Source organism: Ornithodoros turicata, chromosome 3 (assembly GCF_037126465.1).
Source record: "Ornithodoros turicata isolate Travis chromosome 3, ASM3712646v1, whole genome shotgun sequence".
Classification (NCBI taxonomy): Eukaryota; Metazoa; Arthropoda; class Arachnida; order Ixodida; family Argasidae; genus Ornithodoros; species Ornithodoros turicata.
This window is the reverse complement of record NC_088203.1, coordinates 6,281,528-6,301,928: the sequence shown is the minus strand read 5'-3', so window position 1 is coordinate 6,301,928 and position 20,401 is coordinate 6,281,528. Positions and strand designations below refer to the sequence as shown.

At 46.8% G+C, this 20,401-nt stretch overlaps 1 protein-coding gene across 1 annotated transcript in view; it reads right to left on the bottom strand.

Annotated features, from left to right (window-relative positions):
• Nucleotides 1–286: 286 nt before the first annotated feature.
• The window catches only part of LOC135387716 (uncharacterized), an 87,258-nt gene continuing 67,143 nt past the window's right edge, over nt 287–20,401 (bottom strand). The window contains exons 9-12 of the mRNA XM_064616814.1: nt 18,324–18,470; nt 12,005–12,130; nt 11,871–11,885; nt 287–463 (exon numbers count right to left, since the gene is read on the bottom strand). Coding sequence (XP_064472884.1) covers nt 287–463; nt 11,871–11,885; nt 12,005–12,130; nt 18,324–18,470 — 465 coding nt within the window. The remainder of the gene's footprint in view (nt 464–11,870; nt 11,886–12,004; nt 12,131–18,323; nt 18,471–20,401) is intronic.

Below are 20,401 nucleotides of genomic sequence, written 5' to 3'. Positions count from 1 at the left end.
TATTAAAAAAAGAGTACTGAATCGGAGATCTCCTCTCAATCATATCCCCTCTTAAGAGCGAAGGAAACGTCATGAGAAATTCCGTTCTGCATGAATCATACCGTTTTCTCGAAGAAACCACAAGACCAGGCGTGTAAGGATTTTCTCATCGATGTACACGTGAGAATATATGTATTGAAAACTGCATCCTCTGTAGGAAAATCTGAATGAAGTCTTTTCTATAATTAAGTTTTGAGGCAATGGTATATTACTAAGAGATTTTCTGTAGTATTTTTCCTTGTCACATTCACGGACAGTCCTTGGCGGTAAAATTGAGTTTCATAAAATCCCGTAATGCTTGAAGTTCCTGGTAGTTTCCTGTGTAGCTGAGGTCACCGCAGCCTTTTCCGTCTACGATGGAGAATTCCATGTGTAGCATCGCCCATCCGCCAGTGAAGCTGTGTTTCGTGGCGCACTTGCACATCTGTTGCAATAGAATGAGCACAGTCATCAACCATGAGAATGCTTTCAAGTACGTGGGTCACGTGCGATTGTCATAGCGTTAGTGGTAGTGTGCGCGATAGTAATCCCTAAAGGAGTGGTGACAAGACCAACTTTGTGTGTGTGTATGCGTGTGTCTGATTCGCTGCGAAGTGTTCTGCAGCGAATCAAATGCGTTCCTGCGAAAGAACAGCGCGTGTAGCTGACCCAGAGAGCGCGTGCGAGGACTCTGGTCCGCACACCTTTGAAAAATCCTCCACTCTTGAAGGGAGCCGTTGGAGGGAGGAATATGAAGGGAAAAACGAGGGCGCAGGTGCAATCCTAGCAAGCACTCCTTTTCCCTGCCACATATATCGCTCCCTCTTGGAGTGCACAGTTACTCTCAAGAAGGAGGCTTCTCACTCTCTCCAGTGAGTGAGAAGACCCCTTAACTCCCACTGGAGAGTAATTGTATGTATGTGGCAATGATGCGCTCCCCAAAAACGGGTTACAATGCACCCCATTTTGAGAGGAATACAATTTCATCAGACTGATAGATTGCGCGGGACATGTGTAAACAACAAATGCACGTAATATGTATGCAGGTTTTTAGGATCACACGCTTTAATTGTCAGTTCGATCGTGCACAGCGTCGTAAAAGAAAGTATGGTGGGAACTATGACGAAAGAACTAGATGAGCGCGGCCCACGGCTAACTGTGTTACACGACATTTACACTCGCTGCTCGGCCTATGGGATCTCCGTCCGGTCCTGAAGTTGGCAACCCAAGCGAAACCACCGCGAGGGATGCTGATAGCATGCCGTACAGAATACAAAGTGTGCCTTTGCCATGCGCGGTTTGCATGCATTCATTTAGCAGTACAGTGCTGCTGTAAATGTTTTATTCGCAATGCTTCATTTCTAGCAGACCATCTGTGTATCCAGCTCCAGTGCGCAAAGTCAACAAGCAACTGCTCGCGAAAAATATGTGATATAGAGGAGAACCTAATGGATGATGTTTCTAGCGGCTCTTGTTGCTCTTGGTTTTCTTCAGCGCAACTGTGTCCTCTCTGCTGCGCATCTCAACGTGTGTTACCTAGGGTCCGTGCAGCTGCTCATTTGTGGTTATTAAAAGTTGAGGCTGGAAAAGGCCGTGCAAACTGTCTGATTGTAACGCACAGTGAACGAAACCACAAGCCGCTCCCCGCAACTCGACCCAAATGTTTAATGAGTAGGCACGCTTATCACAGTGTCTATACACACATACATTCATAACCTGAGCTTGATGAATATGTACAAAGAGACGCCATGAAGCGCAAGGTTCACACGAAAGCATTTTCAAGGAAACTGCAGCTACAACTATACAGACATTAATGGACAGACATGAATTGGCTACTAATGTGGAAAGCAGATCATTCAACATTATGGAAAGTAATTGTTCTCAGGGCAGTAACTTTGAGATGCTTGGTGAAATCCCGCCACTACCTATCATTTTCGATGAGAGTCACATTTCATCCTTCCATCAGTTATTTACGGGATGACTAGGGACCCACGGTGCACTGCTTTTGTTCCCTGCTTTCTGCGGTTGTCTTTTAATGGTACGACGACCACTTTCATGTCTGGGATATTTATATGCAGGATACTCAGAGAGTATCGCTCAACAAGGACTTTGTTTGACCACGCCCGTCCGTGTTGCCCGTTCTGTAGCACTCACACGGAAAATGACCTGAAAACACACGTGAGGTGTCCGAGGGCGGTCATTCCGTCTTTCTTCTTGAAGTAAAAAAAAAAAAGAGATGAAGAAAAAGGAATATTTACGAAAGCAGATTTGTGACGAACCTTACAATCACAGATGTGGAACGCATAAAAAGAATGTTGGAACGAAACGTCAGCATCACCTGCATCGGGTCTCCGACGGAAATTGGCAAAGCGTTGCTCCTATAGCACATTTACTTTTGCACTGCGTAATGACGCTGTACACCATAGTCCGTATTCGCCAGCCAACCTGAACCATTGCTTTAGCTTGAACCATAGCTTTAGTGACGTCGGGTTTAAATCGATCACGTGATCTCTCCGGCTATGAAGAGCAGTTGACCAAAAGGTTGACCACAACGCATGCCCACTATTGACATTGTCGTGAGGTTTCTTCTACACATCGCGTTAATGGATACACAGTCTATCGATCTCATCAATCCTCTGAGAGCAGAACAGCGCTATACGTTCGTAATGACCTCGTCATCGCTCTTATGATTACGTCACCTGCAGGATCCGTCTTGGTCCCATGCTGTTAACGGTCGTCAGTATCTATATACGTCCCGCGGTGCAAGTCCCGTGGAGTGACCTCGGACGCGTACTTGGTTCTCTGGAAGCCCCGGGGCTCGTGCTCGGTGACTTCAATGCCCATCACTCGGCCTGGGGAAGCCGAAAGACGGACGGTAGGGGACGGATGTTGTTGGGAGGCAATGGAGAATAATAACATGCACCTGCTGAACCACCGCGAGCCGATTTACATGCGATCCCCAACGTCACTCGATGTATTGGCCCTCTCGTGGTGCTCAACCGACGTAATTGGCCACTTGTCGTGGGCTACGGACGTCGACACTAGAGGTAGCGATCATTTTCCCCTATATATTTCGCACGACAGACTGCCCTTCTCAGCAACTACTGGTCTGATTTCTTTCGCAAACTGGAGACTTTTTTGTGCGGGCCTCAGAACATCTGTGCACACCGGTATATCCCCAGAGGCTCCCTCGCAAGCAATTACCCGCGGTATTCAGGACGGTGGTCATGTCTAAAAGGGTAGCAGGCCATGTCGGTCATTCCCCAGCAATTAATGGAGTACCGCCGGATGAAAGCTAAAGTAACACGAGAACTTAAGAAAGAGGACAGGAAGCGTTGGCGTAAGGTTTACCACCATCTTTCACCGTTTGATCCGGCCACGAAGATCTGGCGGACAATTCGATCTCTGAAGGAGGCGCCCCCCCCCCCCCCCCCAAAAGAATCCTCTCGCGGCCTTGGCTACCGTTAAGGGTGTAGACGAAAACACGCTAACGACGGACTTCTGTGTGGCACTAACGACTCCGGCGACTGGCTCGACGACGCCACTACACCGCAGTTTTGTCCACAGTTTGACGGCTGAACTTCACCAAGACTGGCCCCGTCCCCCGGAAGTTATGGACCGCGACTTCACACTAATCGAGCTAAAGGCAGCGTTGAAGCTTGCGAACGCCGGCTCGTCCCCTGAACCCGATAAAATCACCTATGCCGCCCTGTGAAACCTTGACGGGCGGTCACTCCAAGCTCTCCTTCATGTGTATAATACGTCTTGGCAACAAGGATTTTTACCACATACATGGAAGGACGCATTGGTTGTTCCCATCCTGAAACCAGGCAATCCCCCAAATGCTCTATCCTCCTTTCGCCCTGTGAGCCTGACAAGCTGTATGGGGAAACTGATGGAGAGAATGGTTTTGCATCGCCTCGACTGGTGGCTCGAAAAACAACGTGCGTTCCTTCTCGAAATGGCTGGATTTCGTCGCCACCGAAGCTCCATCGATCCCATCGACGGATCGTCCTATCGGTTTTCCTCGACATCAAGCGCGCATATGATACCGTCTCGCACATTTGTGTGCTGCACGCCTTGCGCTCGTTTGGGGTATCCGGTCGGTTCTTCATCTGGCTCCAAGACTTCTTTACGGACCGAACTGTCGCTGTCCGTACGTCCCAAGGTCAATGCCCTCAGCATCCTGTTCCTCTAGGAGTCCCCCAAGGAAGTATCCTCAGCCCGACACTCTTTAACGTGGTGACGGGCGGCCTACAACCAGTAATTCCGCAAAGTGTCGTTTTCCGTGTATGCAGATGACGTCGCCCTTTGGACAGTAGGAAAATCACGCCCAGCCATACCACGTCGCCTGCAGCTCGCTTTAAATAATGTCCATACGTACCTCACGCACCTTGGGATGGACCTTTCACCCGAAAAGTGTGTCGAGCTCCCTTTCACACGCAAAGATATGGCCAATTTCCCTCTTTGGCTTGGTGCAAAGAAGCTTAAGCCGGTACGCTCCCACCGCTTCCTTGGCGACGTAATTGACTCGGACTTGCGCTGGGCTCGGCACATTAAGCACCTTGAAACTAAAGTGCGCCGCTGGCTCCCCGCAATTCAACATCTTTCTGGCTCAGGATGGGGCTGTGATCAGCGTTCCCTGCTCGCGGTTCACGCGTCGTTGGTGAGGGCGACTGTGCTTTACAGCCTTCCTATTCTGCACAAGATATCAACAACATCATCAAATACCCTTCTGTCCCTGTTTGCTCGATGCCTTCGTCGATGCCTCGGAGTTCCAAGAATGGCTGAAACACGACAACTACTGGCTGAAGCTGGTAAGCTCCCGATTGGGGTTCTCCGTGAACGTGAAACGGCTCGGCACTTCCTCCGTTCGCGTGCTCACATTCCCCGTCACCCGCTCCTCAGGAAATTTGATACCGCCCTGAAAGCGACTTCTATCGAGTAGCGCAAAGGACACGCCAAACTCTCACTAGCTTCATAGCTAAGGACATTATACCGCCGGAAGCCCCCTGGTCTCTGCCGGTACTGCTGACTTTTGTAAGCCTTCTAAACCTCTGGAAAGAAGAGATGAGGTCCCCCCTCAAGTCCTGCGAGCCCATTTTCATGCTCTGGTAGACGAGAAGTTTTCTACGTTTACGGCAGCATATACCGATGGCGCATCCCGAAACCGCCTCAGCATTCGTCATACCATCCGAAGGCGTAGTGTAAGGACGACGCCTTTCACATCCAACCTCCTCCACAGCTGCGGAACTCTACGCCATCCTTTTCTTTCTACAACACATCGCTGATTTTACACCGCGGGAATGGTCAGTCTTCACAAACTCCAAATCTGCACTTCAAGAAATTGAAAATTCCGGCATACGAGGTCCCTCCGCACCCCTAGTCACAGGTGTGTTAATGCCTTACCACACTATCTACGCCACAGGCTAGTTCTCCAGTGGGTTCCAGCCCATTGTGGTGTCGTGGGGAACGAGCAAGCCGACAGCGCCGCAGAAGCAGCACTCTCGTATCGGAAACGGACCAGTATTGTTCTGCTGAGAGGAGACCGCCGTTCCATTCTGCGACGCCTCGTGACACCCCTGGCTTTCCGCCAATGGACAACCGACATTCTTCCCCCCTCTATGTTGAGCAGAGTTGATCCAACGCTCGCTTTCCGCATGCCACGAAACACCTCTCGTCAAGATGCTGCATTAATCCACCGAATGCGCCTCGATGTGGCCTTCACAGCTCAGTGCCGTTACCGCTTGAGACAAGTTGACTCTCCCACCTGCTGCCACTGTGGTGCTCTTGAGGATCTGGAGCATATTCTTCTTCATTGCCCCCACTACCAACCTTCCCGAACCGCACCCTCCGAGTCTCTTCGTCAGCTGGACTCTCGCCCCTTCTCGCTATCGAAATTGCTTGGTCCCTGGCCCAATCCAGCCCAGCAACGCTCGCGCTCAAAGCTCTTTTGACGTTTCTGGACACCATCGGACTTCGATCGTTATTGTGAAAGGGCTCGTTATTTTATTCCCCACATTCCCACCAGCAATGGGGTAGAGTATCGCCTCATGGCGATGAACCTCCCCACTCTCCAAAGTCAAAATAAAGTTGTTTGAGATGGTTGAGGTGAGGGAGAAAGGAGCAGACGACAGGGCTGCGAAGAGGAAGGCTCCCGTTTTTGTTTTATTATTATTATGATGTTGCTAGCGGAAGAAAAGTCCAGGCGGCGCTGGCGCTCCTGCAGGTGGTTGCGGATCAGGGTGTCGGTAATCGGCGGTTATGCCTACACTCTCAGGAAGAAATCGGGTACAAAGTGTCAAGAAACACTTCAATTTTCGACCCTTATTTTATGCGTAAAATATTAACGGAAGTTACTATGATGCTTATTTCGGCGTAAAAGCTTTACATATACTCTCTCATTCTTAATAAGTGTAAAAAATTTGACCGTTTCTAGACACCTATTTTAAGGGCTAGTACGTTACACATACGGCAAGTGTGAAGCAATCTCCCCCCCCCCTTATTTTTTCTTCCACCGTGTCCCGCATCCCGCTTAGTGAGCGTCAGTGGGAGCAGGCTCTAAGCGTAAAAACGTCACCTCACAGTTCCATGGATGGTGACCTTGGACATGCCGCATGTGCTTGCGTTCCAACAGGGTCGCTACCGCATGCGACATGCTGCTCAGGTGACGTTTCTGCGCTTCTGCTGCGCCTCACTTGACACACACTAATCGAGAATGGTGAAACACCTGCAAGCGGATGTTCTCTTGCAGGATGTTCTCTTGCAGGCTCTCGGATGTTCTCTCCAGTGCTCTGACAAGCAGACGCGCATCGCTTCAGAACACCTATGAAAAACAATGCAAGGCACACCATCTAGTTGGGCCAACACCTCCATATTTTTCTTTTTTCTTTTTTTACCAACCAATCAACCACACCATCTATGTATACACCGCTGAAGCGTCAGTCAACTGCCAAATGTAATAAACGAACTTTAGCTTCACATCCCTCCCATTCCGCATATACTTCAGTTGTTGCTTCTTAGTTGACCTGTTTCGTACCTATTTTGCCTCTACATATACCGCTTGCGCAATTATTGGAAGAATCGTAATCTTCATCTCGAGCAGCGTCATTGTCGCATCATAGTTCTAGAGATGAGACATTGTGACACTGCTCGGGAAGATACAGCTCTTCCTTGCAATATTGTAATATTGCAAGGAAGAGCTGTATCTGACCTCCTCACCTCCTGGCCTGAAAGTTGTATATGACCGTTCTACATTTCCGTTGTGTGATAATACACGGACGCAAGAGTGCACATCGCAACGTGTTTTATTGTTCATCAACATGCATGAAAACTTGCATCGGTCTGCGCATTACATATAAATTTCACTAATATCTCCAGGAACAGTTGTGAATGACGCTCTGCACTATGTCAATAACTATATATGACATACAGTCAGTATTACATATTCCATAAGCTAAAGACAAGACAGAGCCGTATCACACAGGTGTGCAGTCCGCCATTCACCATTTCAGGCCTAATACCTGCAGGAACACCTAGGTAACTGACAGGAGTTGACATGCGTCCAAAAGGAAGAAAACAGAGGTGGTAATACAAAGAGGGCTATGATTGCACCAGAGGTACAGAGGTACAGTATGCACAGTATGTAAGAAGTTTCAGAGGTACAGTATGTAATCTCAAATGTGCCAAAGTTCAGGCGTAGAGAACATGTGAAACACAGCAAAGCAAAATGTCACTTTCGAGTTAGCTTAATTCTAAACAGCTCTTCTGCAGTAAAAAATAACAAGGTTACTCACAGGTTGTATCAGCTCATATCCGGAAGGAAAGCGAAACAAATGTAGCGGAGATAACGGTCCTTTTCACCGTGTGAAATGGCAACCAAATTTCCCCGACATGTGTTTTTCTACGTTTAGCAAGCTGAAATTCCGCAGGCAGAGAAAGCTAGTAAAAGTAATACAGAAATTAAGTTAAATGATGGAAATAGCAACACTGCCCATCACAAATATAATAATAATAATAATAATTTATTTCCACATAGCATAACATGTGGCGGGAACTGTGAAAAAAAGTCACCTTGGTGACTTGACGAGCTCACAGCTCCCGTGAAAAGAAAACAATTGGCATTGACATTGGCATTTACATACAAGAATTGCGAATACACTTCCGCGATGTATAGACAGGATCAAAAAAACATTCGTTTAGAACACGTGGCAAGATGTAGCTCACACTTTGCTCCCCGTAGCGTGTTCTGCAACGGGGTACAGCCCACATTTTTTGGTTCCTACAGTTATAGTAGGATGTGCTGGGATTCAGATTAAAGAAAGCTAAAATGGTACTTATACAGTTTTTACATGCTCCCTGGTAAAAACAAAGCAGCCTGTATCTGTACAAGTTATGTATTTGTATCAAGCCATGCTTTTTAAACAGTCCTACTGTTGTGTGGGTGTAAGGAAGGCTGCCTAGGATTCGGATGAACTTTTTTTGCAGAGCTAATAACTTATCCAGGTCCGACCTAGTTGCACTTCCCCATACCAGAAAACAGTACGTAAAATGCGAGTAAATGAGCGCATAATAAAGTATTAGTACAACTGATTTGGGTAGGGATGAGCGATATCTGTACAAGAAGCTAAAGATACGTGATGCCTTAGAGTGAACATGATTGATGTGCAGTGTCCAAGAAAGAGTAGAGGTGAAAGTGACACCAAGAACCTTAACACTGTCGACAACGCTGATAACGGTGCCATCAATCAAAAGTTGTTCCCTTGCATTGACAGACTTGTTCTTGGCAGCAAAGATACACGCCTTGGTTTTTGTGGCATTGATCCTTAAACAGTTTAGATCGGCCCAAGATTTTAATTCACGGAGTACTCTATTAGCTCTCCTAATTAAGCCATCAGGGTCAGAACCGGTAAACAGCAGGCTCGTGTCATCAGCATAGATGATAAAGGTTGCTTCATTAGTTAGTGATACGATGTCATTCGTGTAGATACAAAAGAGAAGATGGCCCAAGAGGCTACCCTGCGGGACGCCACAAGTAATTTTACGGAGGGAGGAGTGGTGTCCATTGATGCTAACTTTCTGGTGGCGACTAGACAGGTACGAGGAAAATAGGGAATGCGCAGGGCCTCTTATGCCATACCGAAACAACTTGTGTAATAGTAGGCTGTGGGATAAACAGTCAAATGCCTTACTAAAGTCAATAAACACACCCAAAGTTAGTAACATGTTTTCGATATTTTTCAATATCACTTCCTTTTGATGTAACAGGGCCAACTCAGTAGAAAAATTTTTCCGGAACCCAAACTGGCAGTCAGAGAGGAATCTATTTCTCTCAAAATACGCAGATAAGCGACTGTAGATTATTCGCTCGAAGCCTTTCGAAAACACCGGTAGAATTGAGATAGGGCGGTAGTTAGATAAGCTGCGCACGTCCCCACCTTTATGAATCATAGTAACCTTAGCCATCTGTAAGCTATTTGGAAAGCAGCCCTGACTCAAGCAAAGGTTGAGAATATGAGTTAAGTATGGCTTTATGAGATCTAGCACTGCCTTGATGGGACCGATTTGCATATTGTATATATCGAGTGCCTTGCTGTTTTTAAGTCGCATAAAGCTACGGTAAACCTCGATCTCATCCGTGGGAGCGATAAACATAGAGCTGACGGTACAGTTAGGGACATATTTGCAGGCAGCATCTATATTGATGGCACTATCGTTTGCCGCACATGAATTGGCTAAGTTGTCGTTGAATTGCTGAGCCATGTCACTTCCACTGTAACTAATACCCTCGTGGATAACGCATTGGAGAGGCTTCCGTGGATGGCCATAGTTCAATAGATAGTTGACGTTGCGCCACATGGCCGAAGTATCGCCCCTGCATGTCGAGAAAATATTCAAGGTGTACTCTTGTTTGGCATTCTTGATCATCTTGTTTATATCATTTCGAATCTTTTTAAAGGTGCTAAAGGTGTCTGGATTCCTGTTTTTCAAAAACTTCTTGAAAAGCTTATCACGCTTTCTAATCGACCTCAGAATATTATGCGTTATCCATGGCTTACGAGCATGCCTTGGTTGAGTCCTGTGCACAAACGGGAAGCAGTCGCGATACATGTCACTTATGGCACCGAAAAACAAATCGTATGCGGCGTTCGGGTCTGTACAGTACATGACATGGCTCCAGTTGAAAGACCCAATTTGATTTCTGAATTTTGACAGGCTACCTTCATTTATATCTTGTCTTATCGTCGTCTCTCTTGGTCTTCTACCCTGGCCGCGACAACCGAAGAAGATCGGCACATGATCGCTGATATCTGTGCTTATCGTTCCACTAGTAATATGTGCAGCACAATAATTTGATATGATCACGTCGATTATTGTACTGCTTGTGGGTGTAACTCGAGTAGGGGTGTTAACAAAATTGATGAAACCGTATGACTGGAGCAGCTGCAGTAGTGTTGTTTGTGGTGGTGATGTCTTGCTCATATCTATGTTGATGTCACCACCGAGAAACAGTATCAATTTGTTATTGACTATGTAAGACAGCATGCCTTGAAGGAAAATAAAGAATGATTAGGTGTTCCCGTCCGGAGCACGATATATGACAGAATAAACGTCATCCCCTGACAACAGTGACAATACTTCAAAATCTTCAATTTCCATCGTTTAGAAAAATATGGGCAGATCCTCCTTACTCAAAGGCTTCTGCTAGTTAAATTGTGCAATGGCAAAGTATATGCATTTGTATAACTATGGTTGTGAGAGATTCGAACAAAATGTAACTTTGACTCATTGTGTCTAGTGTAATATATACTGCGCTGAACAATTTTGCAGTAAATGCTGCCCTCCGTATTTCCCACAACTGTACCTGTCTATAAGAAATTTGCATGATGCACTGTAAGAAAAATTTTCCTTTTTTACTGCCTGAGTGGCTGCTAACTCTGTTGCCGGCATATGTACCGTGACCTTTATGCTGCACAAAATCTGCTTTTACACTCTAAAATCTGTACCTCCTAAAACACCCTTTTATAAGGTACATTTTTGCAAAAACGTACCCTTTATTTTATGCGGTACGAAAGCGCCTAAGAGGTACACCACTTTTAAGGTACTCCCGTTTAACATGTACCCCCGTATAAAAGGTGCAGCCGTCTAACAGGTACCCCCGTATAAAAGGTACAGCCGTCTAACAGGTACCCCCGTATAAAAGGTACATCCGTCCAACAGGTACAGCCATTTTAGTGGTACCGTCGTCTAAGAGGTACAGCCGTCTAATAGGTGCACCAGTCTAAGAGGTACGCCCGTCTAAGGGGTACAGTTGTCCAAGAAGTATACAGTCCACACACAACGGAGAGGAACATGTTTGGGGTGACATAATCCGTACGTGACGTATCGCACGCACAGCAAAATGTACGACGCGCATCATGTATTGTACGTTTACGCTTTGGTATCAGTAGTGGTAATACACACTCGCCGAAGTGTGCATCTGTAACATACGCGAAGGTGACCAACCACATGCGGGACAAAGACAAAAGGCGATCTAAATACTAAACCGCTCTTTATTTGACCTTCAGCGATTTCAGCAGCTCCGAAAGCCGTGGCTTTCTGTACGGCTTCGAGAATTCGTTGTCACCCACAACATATATTTGCAGGAGGCCTAACAAATGGCCAAAAGCAGCTGGGTATGTCACGTTTTTTACGTAGTAAACTGTCAAGCAGCAGAGCAGCGCAAACTCAAGCATGCCCGACGGTTCCAGCTGCACAGCCTCTCCGTCACTACACCAAACTCCCCTGCCCGAAAGAGAGTTCTTCGGGGACGATCTCTTACCTCTCTCTCTCTCTCTTTACCTATCTCTTACCTCTTCGGGGACGATCTGGAGAGGAACGCCGCAATTAGTTTGTGCCTTCCAAAAGGATTGTCTCAAACAAAGGAAGCAGTCCATATACCATTGATATCAGGTAATACTTCGATGTTTTTTGGACGTAAGAATACGTCCACATCGACGAACGTCGGCGATTCTTTTTCCTTCATGGCTGAAAAAGCCGCCAGGATGTTGGTCATCTCCACCGTTGCTTGATCAAAGCTTTTGCGGAATCTGACGTCGAATTCCAGTATCAGCTGAGAAACAAACGAAGTTTAGGTATTAGAGATAAAACTGCACTGTCGGCTTGAGCAGTAACAGCCCACAGCAAAACCGATCACCTCGCTTGATTTATTTCGATCGTTTGAATAATTAGTGTTGACAAATTACATTACTGACATGACAAACTACATCACGCAGTTAAGTGAAGACGTCATTCTGACCCATAGGTGTTTTGCCGACTGGCTACTCTTGGTGCCTGACTTTCCAGCGAAACAATGTATCAAGGCGATCAGATTTCGCTCCAGTATAGAATTATAATTTCATTCCTTCCCCGAAGAGCAGGATCCGAAAGAATCCAGAGCAGGTGGCCATGCCATGGGGTAGTAGTGTCGTTAATTGACTGACGGCAGGTACATTGGCGCGCAGACTTGTCTCAACCAGCGAAGCGCGTATCATCGGGCGCTGATAGGCAGCTGGAAGGAGGTTAGGATGATCCACTATCCCCTTGAAGGGAGGGTCGGTACGTACAGCGGATGAGTTCGCGTTTCGACATCTCCGTTGTGCGTACCGACCCTTCCTTCAACGGGATAGTGGATCACCCAATCTAGAGTCACTAAATAAGCTACGCTTCAGAGTATCGACACTGAGCCGCCATGTTGTTTCGGATGACCTCCAGCGCCATCCATTTAGCGCTCTTTGAAGTGTTGTCTTCTTCCACTGCTGAACTTCACCTTCATCTGTTTCTACTGCCAAAATAGAGGTGGGGCTGGAGGTCATCCGAAACAACATGGCGGCTCTTTTTGCCTCAGTGTCGATACTCTGAAGCGTAGCTTATTTAGTGACTCTAACCCAATCTCGTTTCCAGCTGTCTATCAGCGCACGATGACACGCGCTCCGCCGGTTAAGGCAAGTGTACGCGCCACTGTATCTACATCGAATCCATATTTCAGCGCTACAACTGTGACGATAACTTTCAGCAGTAGACAAGCCTGAAATAGTACACGGACGTGGAACGCTTCTAGGTTGTTACAACCCTCAATACAATCACATGCGTACTCTGGCAAGCTACCGTGCACTATGCTCGCCCTACACATGCACGTTTTGGGAAACGGCATGCACGTAGTTGTAGCGGAAATGAACAACGTTAAAGAGCAACTTACCATGAGCAGGTACACTTTCCGGGCCTTTCCATGGCCCTTAACCGCTCACTTAACCGTGCGAAGACGGCGGCTTCCTGATCACAAATAACCTTCACACGCGGATGCGGCTGTACTTATAAAGGGCAACCTCCATGGAGCGAATTTTTGCAACGAAGTTCGCGCGGCAGACTGCCACGCGCGTTCCGCTGCCAGTTGTTCGCCGGCACCAGCTCCATGGAGCGAAAAACCAGCGGACGGCGTCGGGACGTCATGCTGCGATGTCACTGTTGCCAGGGTATAAAGGTGAAAGCTTAGTGAAATCAATTGCTCGAAAAAGTGCATTTAATGTCTCAAATTTTGCAACTAAATCCAACAACTGTCTGAAAAGATGCGCCCAGTAACGTACCGAAATGCATATTCACTACTGCGAAAAGAAAACATGTTTCTTGGCAGAGGATGCCTCACGTTCTAACGATGCAGTCGGCGAAACAGCGAGCAGACGACGACATCCAGTAGCAAGAAGAGGACGACGACGATGATTCACGAGAGCAGACGACCACGTGCGGGCGATCCGGCGTAGATTCGTAGCGGAAGAGCACTTTGATTGGTACATCTGCAGTTGACGCTTCCGGAATCGCGGACGCTGGGCGAAATTATCTGGCATGGGCAGATCGGCGGCGGACGCTCACATTTTTGACGCCTCGCGCAGGGCGTCCGACGCTGACCGAAGTTCGCAGCTCTTTCGCTGTACATTCGCTCCATGGAGGTTGCCCTTAACGCATGTTTCTTCCGTAGGTATCAAAGGTTCGATTGGCTAGATATGAGGCAAGATAAACAAAAAATAAGAAACTGACCCGCCTGACCTCATGAAACCACTGGAAGGTGTGGCTTGTCGGTTCGTCGATAGCTTATCTGTTCCGGAATGTTCTTTTTCTCTTAGTTTTCTTGTTGGCCAAAAGAAAACCTGCCTCCTTCACGAACACACGGAGAGAGTTCAATCTCTTTCTATTTTATCAATGTAAATACCCAATAAGCAATAATGATCACACATACAGAACGGCATTTTACTTGCTCATGGTCTAGCCTGTGTTCGTAATATACTTGAAACAAACGCAGACATTTTAAACAAAAATACCACAGTTGAGGCTCTCTAGCTGACGACATACACAGGAAACGTTTAATCATCTGCCGTGAAACAATCATAGTGGCTTTTTTTCACAGCTTCCGCCACAATTTTTTTGTGGAAATAAAATCACATTACATTACATTACATAGTTGTAAATCAACAGCTAATCTTTATCTCCGAGCCCGTGCGATGTACATGCATTATATGACTGCATCGAACCCTTTGGGGCGTTACTTGAACGCAAGAAGTGCTGAAAGCAGCGGAAAGCACAATACGATTTTGCGCAAGAGGTACTGCTTGATACGGTACAAGTCACGGTACCTCATAAACTGCCCGTGTACCCCATAAATATGCCTGTACCTCATACATACAAAGCGAAATCCTTTGTCTAGCCCAGTACCTCTTAAAGCAACTGCGGAAAAGCACTGATGTACCTGATATTTACCAGGTACAGCTCGATATAAGGCACGTTATAAGGTACCGATTTTAGAGTGTAGGACACAGTTCTGCAACACAGGGCACACATATATGCAATAAACATAGAAAATGTAAGTTGCACAGTGTTGTGTTATGCCGTGATGCGTGCTCGTAATCCGCATATGCCGGAATCATGGCGGTTTTTTTCTTATGTGGCATGTCATTAGCAGTGTGGAATATCTGCGATAAAAACCTAAAAAAAAAACGATTGTCTGTCTGGGCGCGAGCAATACCAGGCGTAGCCGTTCTGCTGGAGGAGCACCTCGAGTGTCGCCTTTGAATTCTCGCAGTTATTATTTTTTTTTCTTGCATGGAATTTGTCCTGAGGATTATACGCTGATGCAAAGCCGTTTACCTCGCAGCGACAACGTGGTCTGTTACGCCTATACAGCGTTCTGTGTTGACGTATACTGTCCGGTATAACTAGTGGTATATGGCCGTAATAAGGGGAAATAGAAGCACAAAGATTCTACGCATAAAATACAAGTCAATGGCTTGCTTCTAAAATAGCCATCGAAAAACGATCAAATTCTTGACCTTTACTATCCGCCAAAAACGCTAAGTGGAAGCCTATGACGCATAGAATAAAGGTATTGAAAATTTTGGTCGTTTTTGACGCTTACTGTCCGTTTTTCTGAGAGTGTACGGACCATGTAGCATGTCTATAGGAGCGTACGTACCATGGCATGCTGATACTAGATAGTTTTTGTGCATAGTACGTTATAACCTTTGCGTACGGGTATGGAGGTGTGCGTACGCACACCTCCATACCCGTACGCAAAGGTTATAACGTACTACACACACGCACACCTACGCACGTACGCACACCTCCAACAGAAAGACAGTTTCGCACATTGTGCAGAACCAATCTCTTCCGTACGCAAAGGCGATATTCTATGCGTTTATTTTAATTCACTTCAGCGCTCGATTTCATCAATTAACACCAATGAAATCAAGTATGCGAACACGGCGCAGATACGGCCACAGTTACTTAGGATTTCGCATATGTTTCGCGTATATGAGCAGCCCGTAGGATCGTCTCGGCCCACGTCCGCGCTACCAAGCGCAGGAGGTTCGCCCTAGGACAAACTTTCGATGGACTTACACGGCCAGGATTAAGGACCGTGGTATAACTAAACATGCTATGCCTCCTCGTTACTATTCTTTCCTAGATAAAATCTCTTTCCCAGTTCATAATGCAAAAATTCAGAAAGAACAGCACATGTCCTTCGTCCTCTTTCTCTTGAAATGATCTAAGACCTAGGCCCACACTCAACTCAATATTATTCAGCTTTGCAGTTTGTGCTTATGAGAGACGGCTAAGTATATCACAACACACCAGAACAACGAAAGAAAAAGAGGACTCCGACTTAACGTAACAAACAAGCAAACTTTAAGCAGACGTTACGCCTGTCATATGACGGGCATCATCAGTGCAAGACTGAGCGGGAGAGCCGACAACCAGCGCTACTTAAAGTGCAGCTCCGCTGCTGTTCCGAAAGTATGCAGATGTTGTGATATTCAGAACCGTGGTCCCAACTTCATTCATAAACGCACATTGTTTTCCAAATTTCCATACTCCTTCGTGAGAAATTTGAGAAAAACTACCGGGCAGCGGTTCCACTTGTGACGTCATACTTGGAACTGCGCGGATTGGATAGCCACATCTAGCCAGCTCTGCCTGGCAACCAGTTTGTGTTTACACTTCGTCATGGCCGCTGTATCGTGCTGAAATAGCTGTCACGAGCTATCGGGGACCACCGCACCGTTTTATCATGTTTCTTATAAGAAATACTTCGTCTTCGAGCACGTACTCATTCTCGTTCTCAATAGCTTTGGTGGTGCTTTCTGCACGCGCAGCAAGTCCGCGCATAGTGCGCTGCCAAAGCTATTGAGAATGCGTACGAGCACGTCACACGTTAGGTGTTAGGTCTTGTTGGTAGCATGAAGCATAGTGCGGGCACAGAATGTCCGCTCACGACGGCCGTCGTTGCACAACGAGGCCATCCTGTAAGGCTTGTTAAAGAAGACCGGCAAAACTATCTTTGAGGCTATTAACGACAGCAATTATCACGGAACACACCCAAAACATTCACCTTCGCCCATAGATCTCCGCCATCGCATCGACGATTTGGCGTTAGCCAAGCCACGAGCGCGGCTAAGCCAGGACGAAGCCGGGATTGGTCAGGGTTTGCCGACCACAGGACCGCCGTGACAAATGGATGAAAATTTTTCACGTGTATGCTCCCTGTGCGGAAACGAACGCACAGCCCAAGCATGGCTCCATTCTGGCGCAGTCGCAAATCGGCGGAGCTGAGCTTTAATGCCTGATGCACTGATGATGCCCGTCGCATGACAGGCGAAACGTCTGCTTAAAGTTTGTTTGTTTGTTACGTTAAGTCGGAGTCCTCTCTTTCTTTCGTTATGTCATCTCCCGGCTTTTGGAGTATTCTCACACCAGGACAAGGTACTGAAACAAATGTTATATTTTATTTTTACTACGTCAGGGTTCTGCGGTGTCGCGCAGAGCCGACAGCGCGCGAGTGTAGGAAGCACCATCATGATGGCTATCAATAAAGGATTCTGGAATGGGATGTCTGGCTGAGCGGACACAACATTTTGGCGACGAGGATGGGATTCGAATCCACGTGTTCTATTGGCCTTTTAGCTCCGGGTTGGGTCCGACAGAAACGTACGTAGCATTTCACGTACCATTACGACTTTCCAGCCGTTCGGTGATTCGGTGACGTCCCGACGCCACGTGACGCAATGAAGCCATCAAGACACGTGACCGGTGATCTCACATATATTATAAAGAAAAAATCAAGAGACGAACGGCACGCTTCTGACAGTCGCACGCTGCTGTGGTTATCTCTGCTTATTATAACTAGCGCCTGACTTTTTAGGGTTAAACCCGTATCCGGCCGATATTTACCCCCCGAACGAAATCTGTCAAATTCGGGTTTAACCCGAATCTACCCGAAAACATCCGGGTCGCGTGGCACACTCGTAAGCGTGCATTAAAATAAAGTTTGGTAACATTGCTAAACATTAGTTCCATGATAAGACAAATTTTTATTAAACAAAAAAAATCACCCGAATACACCCGAATTCCTGACGACAGAATATGCCGTAGCGGGATTTAACCCGAATACACCCGAATTTTCGAATGAAAAATATCACCCGATATTTACCCCCCGAATTTGGCCAAAAATAAAACCCGAAAAAGTCAGGCCCTAGTTATAACATACAGACAATCAGCGGAGTTTACGAAGCGTATCACAGGGCATAGAGCCAGAAAATCAGCAAAGAAACCTCTGACATCTGCATAGATGGGTAGAAATCCAGCGAACCGGTTCGAACCAGCGAACCAGCAGTTCATCCAACAATTTCGGCTCAAAGTTCTCAAACAACCAATACGAAGCCCCCACCCCCTCTTCCGGCCCCTAATTAATCTTTTCTACTAGGTCTAAGGAATACGCCGACCTTTCTCTTCATAGTCTCTGGGGTGTCGTATGCAACAAATACATAAGTCCCCAACCCGTCTGACATCGGAGCAGTGCGGTAGACGTCCATTTTGTCTGGTGATGTCTGCAGGACAGCGTTGCGAGCCAGATTCGCCGGATCACACTTCTGCAAAAGACGGAAAAAGAAATACATCATACACAGAATCAACTCGAAAGTGACTATGCATTTCTGCAGTGGATCTTTTTCATATACGTGTCGTATTTTCAAGTGACAGTCACGTCTCTTTGGGCCGGTTCCAAACGTATACGGTATGAACGAACGCGTGACCTGCGTAGCACGGTATCGAGAACCGCACACGTAATAGTGGCGTAGTTCGACTGTTATTCAATGGGGTACATGACAAGCGCAAACGCCGGATGTTGAGAATAGTTCGCACGGGCTCTCTGGAATGACGAGAAAACCTATTTAGCTAAAACCATTCAGGGCGCGGCCTCGAGACTCTGGAGACTTCTGATCCGACGTCGTCTGCAAGCTCTGCAAGGGTTTCCAGAGGTTTCGTCAGGGACAGCAGTCATGCAGTAATGAAGGACATGAGCTCTATTCTACGGATACGTTGCTACGACGCTTTTCTAGAGACAGAGACGAAATTGGTCGCGACGACCCGCAGCACGACTATTTTTAACGAAACTTGATAATTGACGATTGTGGCGTTCGTCAGTTACGAGGATCTTCTCGATTCAGCCGTTGACAGACGCCTACTTCAAAAGCAACGGGTGCCCCTGCGGGTTTTGCAGTGCGTTTTGCGGACGTGGGCCCGGTAGTGACGCTCTGCATTAGCACATTTCTAGAGTGAACCACGGAGCATCATATGTCCCTTCCCCCAGGACCTATTACCCGGACTTTGGTTTATCTGTGCCTGAGGAGAAAATTGCTGGTAGTCTATGCACCGCAACTGTGCAGCTACACGACCACCGGCTGCAGCTTCTGGATTCAACAGAAAACAGGTACAGTGACAGCACAGTACTTGTTCTATTTTTTTTTTTTTCAATTTCTCTGATGGGGCACTGGTTTTCGCCTTCAAACGATATCTAGAAATTACGGCAAGTTGCTCCTTTTTTTTTTTTTTTTGAAAACATAATAGTTTGCGATGATGTAATTATACAGGTATACCAGCACCGCGTTGAAAGTGTTTTGCTGTCCTGAAAAACGAAATAAAATAGGCCAGTTTCACGTCAGCTCAGGCAGGGAGGTCCCATCGACCTCTTGGGTTTTCATTATTTTTTTATATTTAGAAGCTCATCGTACATGATGACCAACAGCGGTAAAATGAATAATTATTACGGAATAGTTTTCGCGCAACAAAAATCCAGAAAATCCGGCCCTGAATTCGAGTGTTTCAGTTTCGCCGTGTTTGCACGCGTGTCTCCCGAGTCTTAAAAGATACTGCAGTGAAATTTTTAATGCTTTAGTATGCCTACAGGCAGCAGACCAAGCGCAAATTTTGGCGCGCAGGAGCAACCCTCTATGATATAAAAAATGGCGAACATGCTTTCTGGTGCGGTTTTGTTCCAACTTCGACGCGTGATTTCTCTGACTGTAGCTATTCCTCATTACCCTATTTGGTATCATTTCACTCAGCTTTTAATGCTCGTTCATCTGGTGTATATATATTGTGCGTATACCACTACAGGTGTGCAAGAATATAAGAAGGGGTCGGTATGGTAAACGATGGACAACGTTTAATGGAATGAACTACAATGAACGAGACCCGCTCACGAGCGGTGATACCGATGGCGTTCCATGTGGCACACGAGCGACATATTTAACACTCCCCGCCACAAACAAACTGGCGACAACCTATCGGAGGCTTCGGAACCATCGCTCTTCTTCCGCTTCACGCTCCCGCCCGCACCACCCGTTTTCTTCAGAGTATCTGTGCTTTGTCCTTCGGACTTGACGGGAGAGACGTCAACGCGTTTGAAAACCCTCGTGTGTTCTCAGGATAGTCAGGATCGGACGGTTCCGGTATCACCTTGCTGCAGTAGTCTACGAAGAGACCATACAGCTGCTCCTTTAAAGTAGAGGTGTCTTCGGAT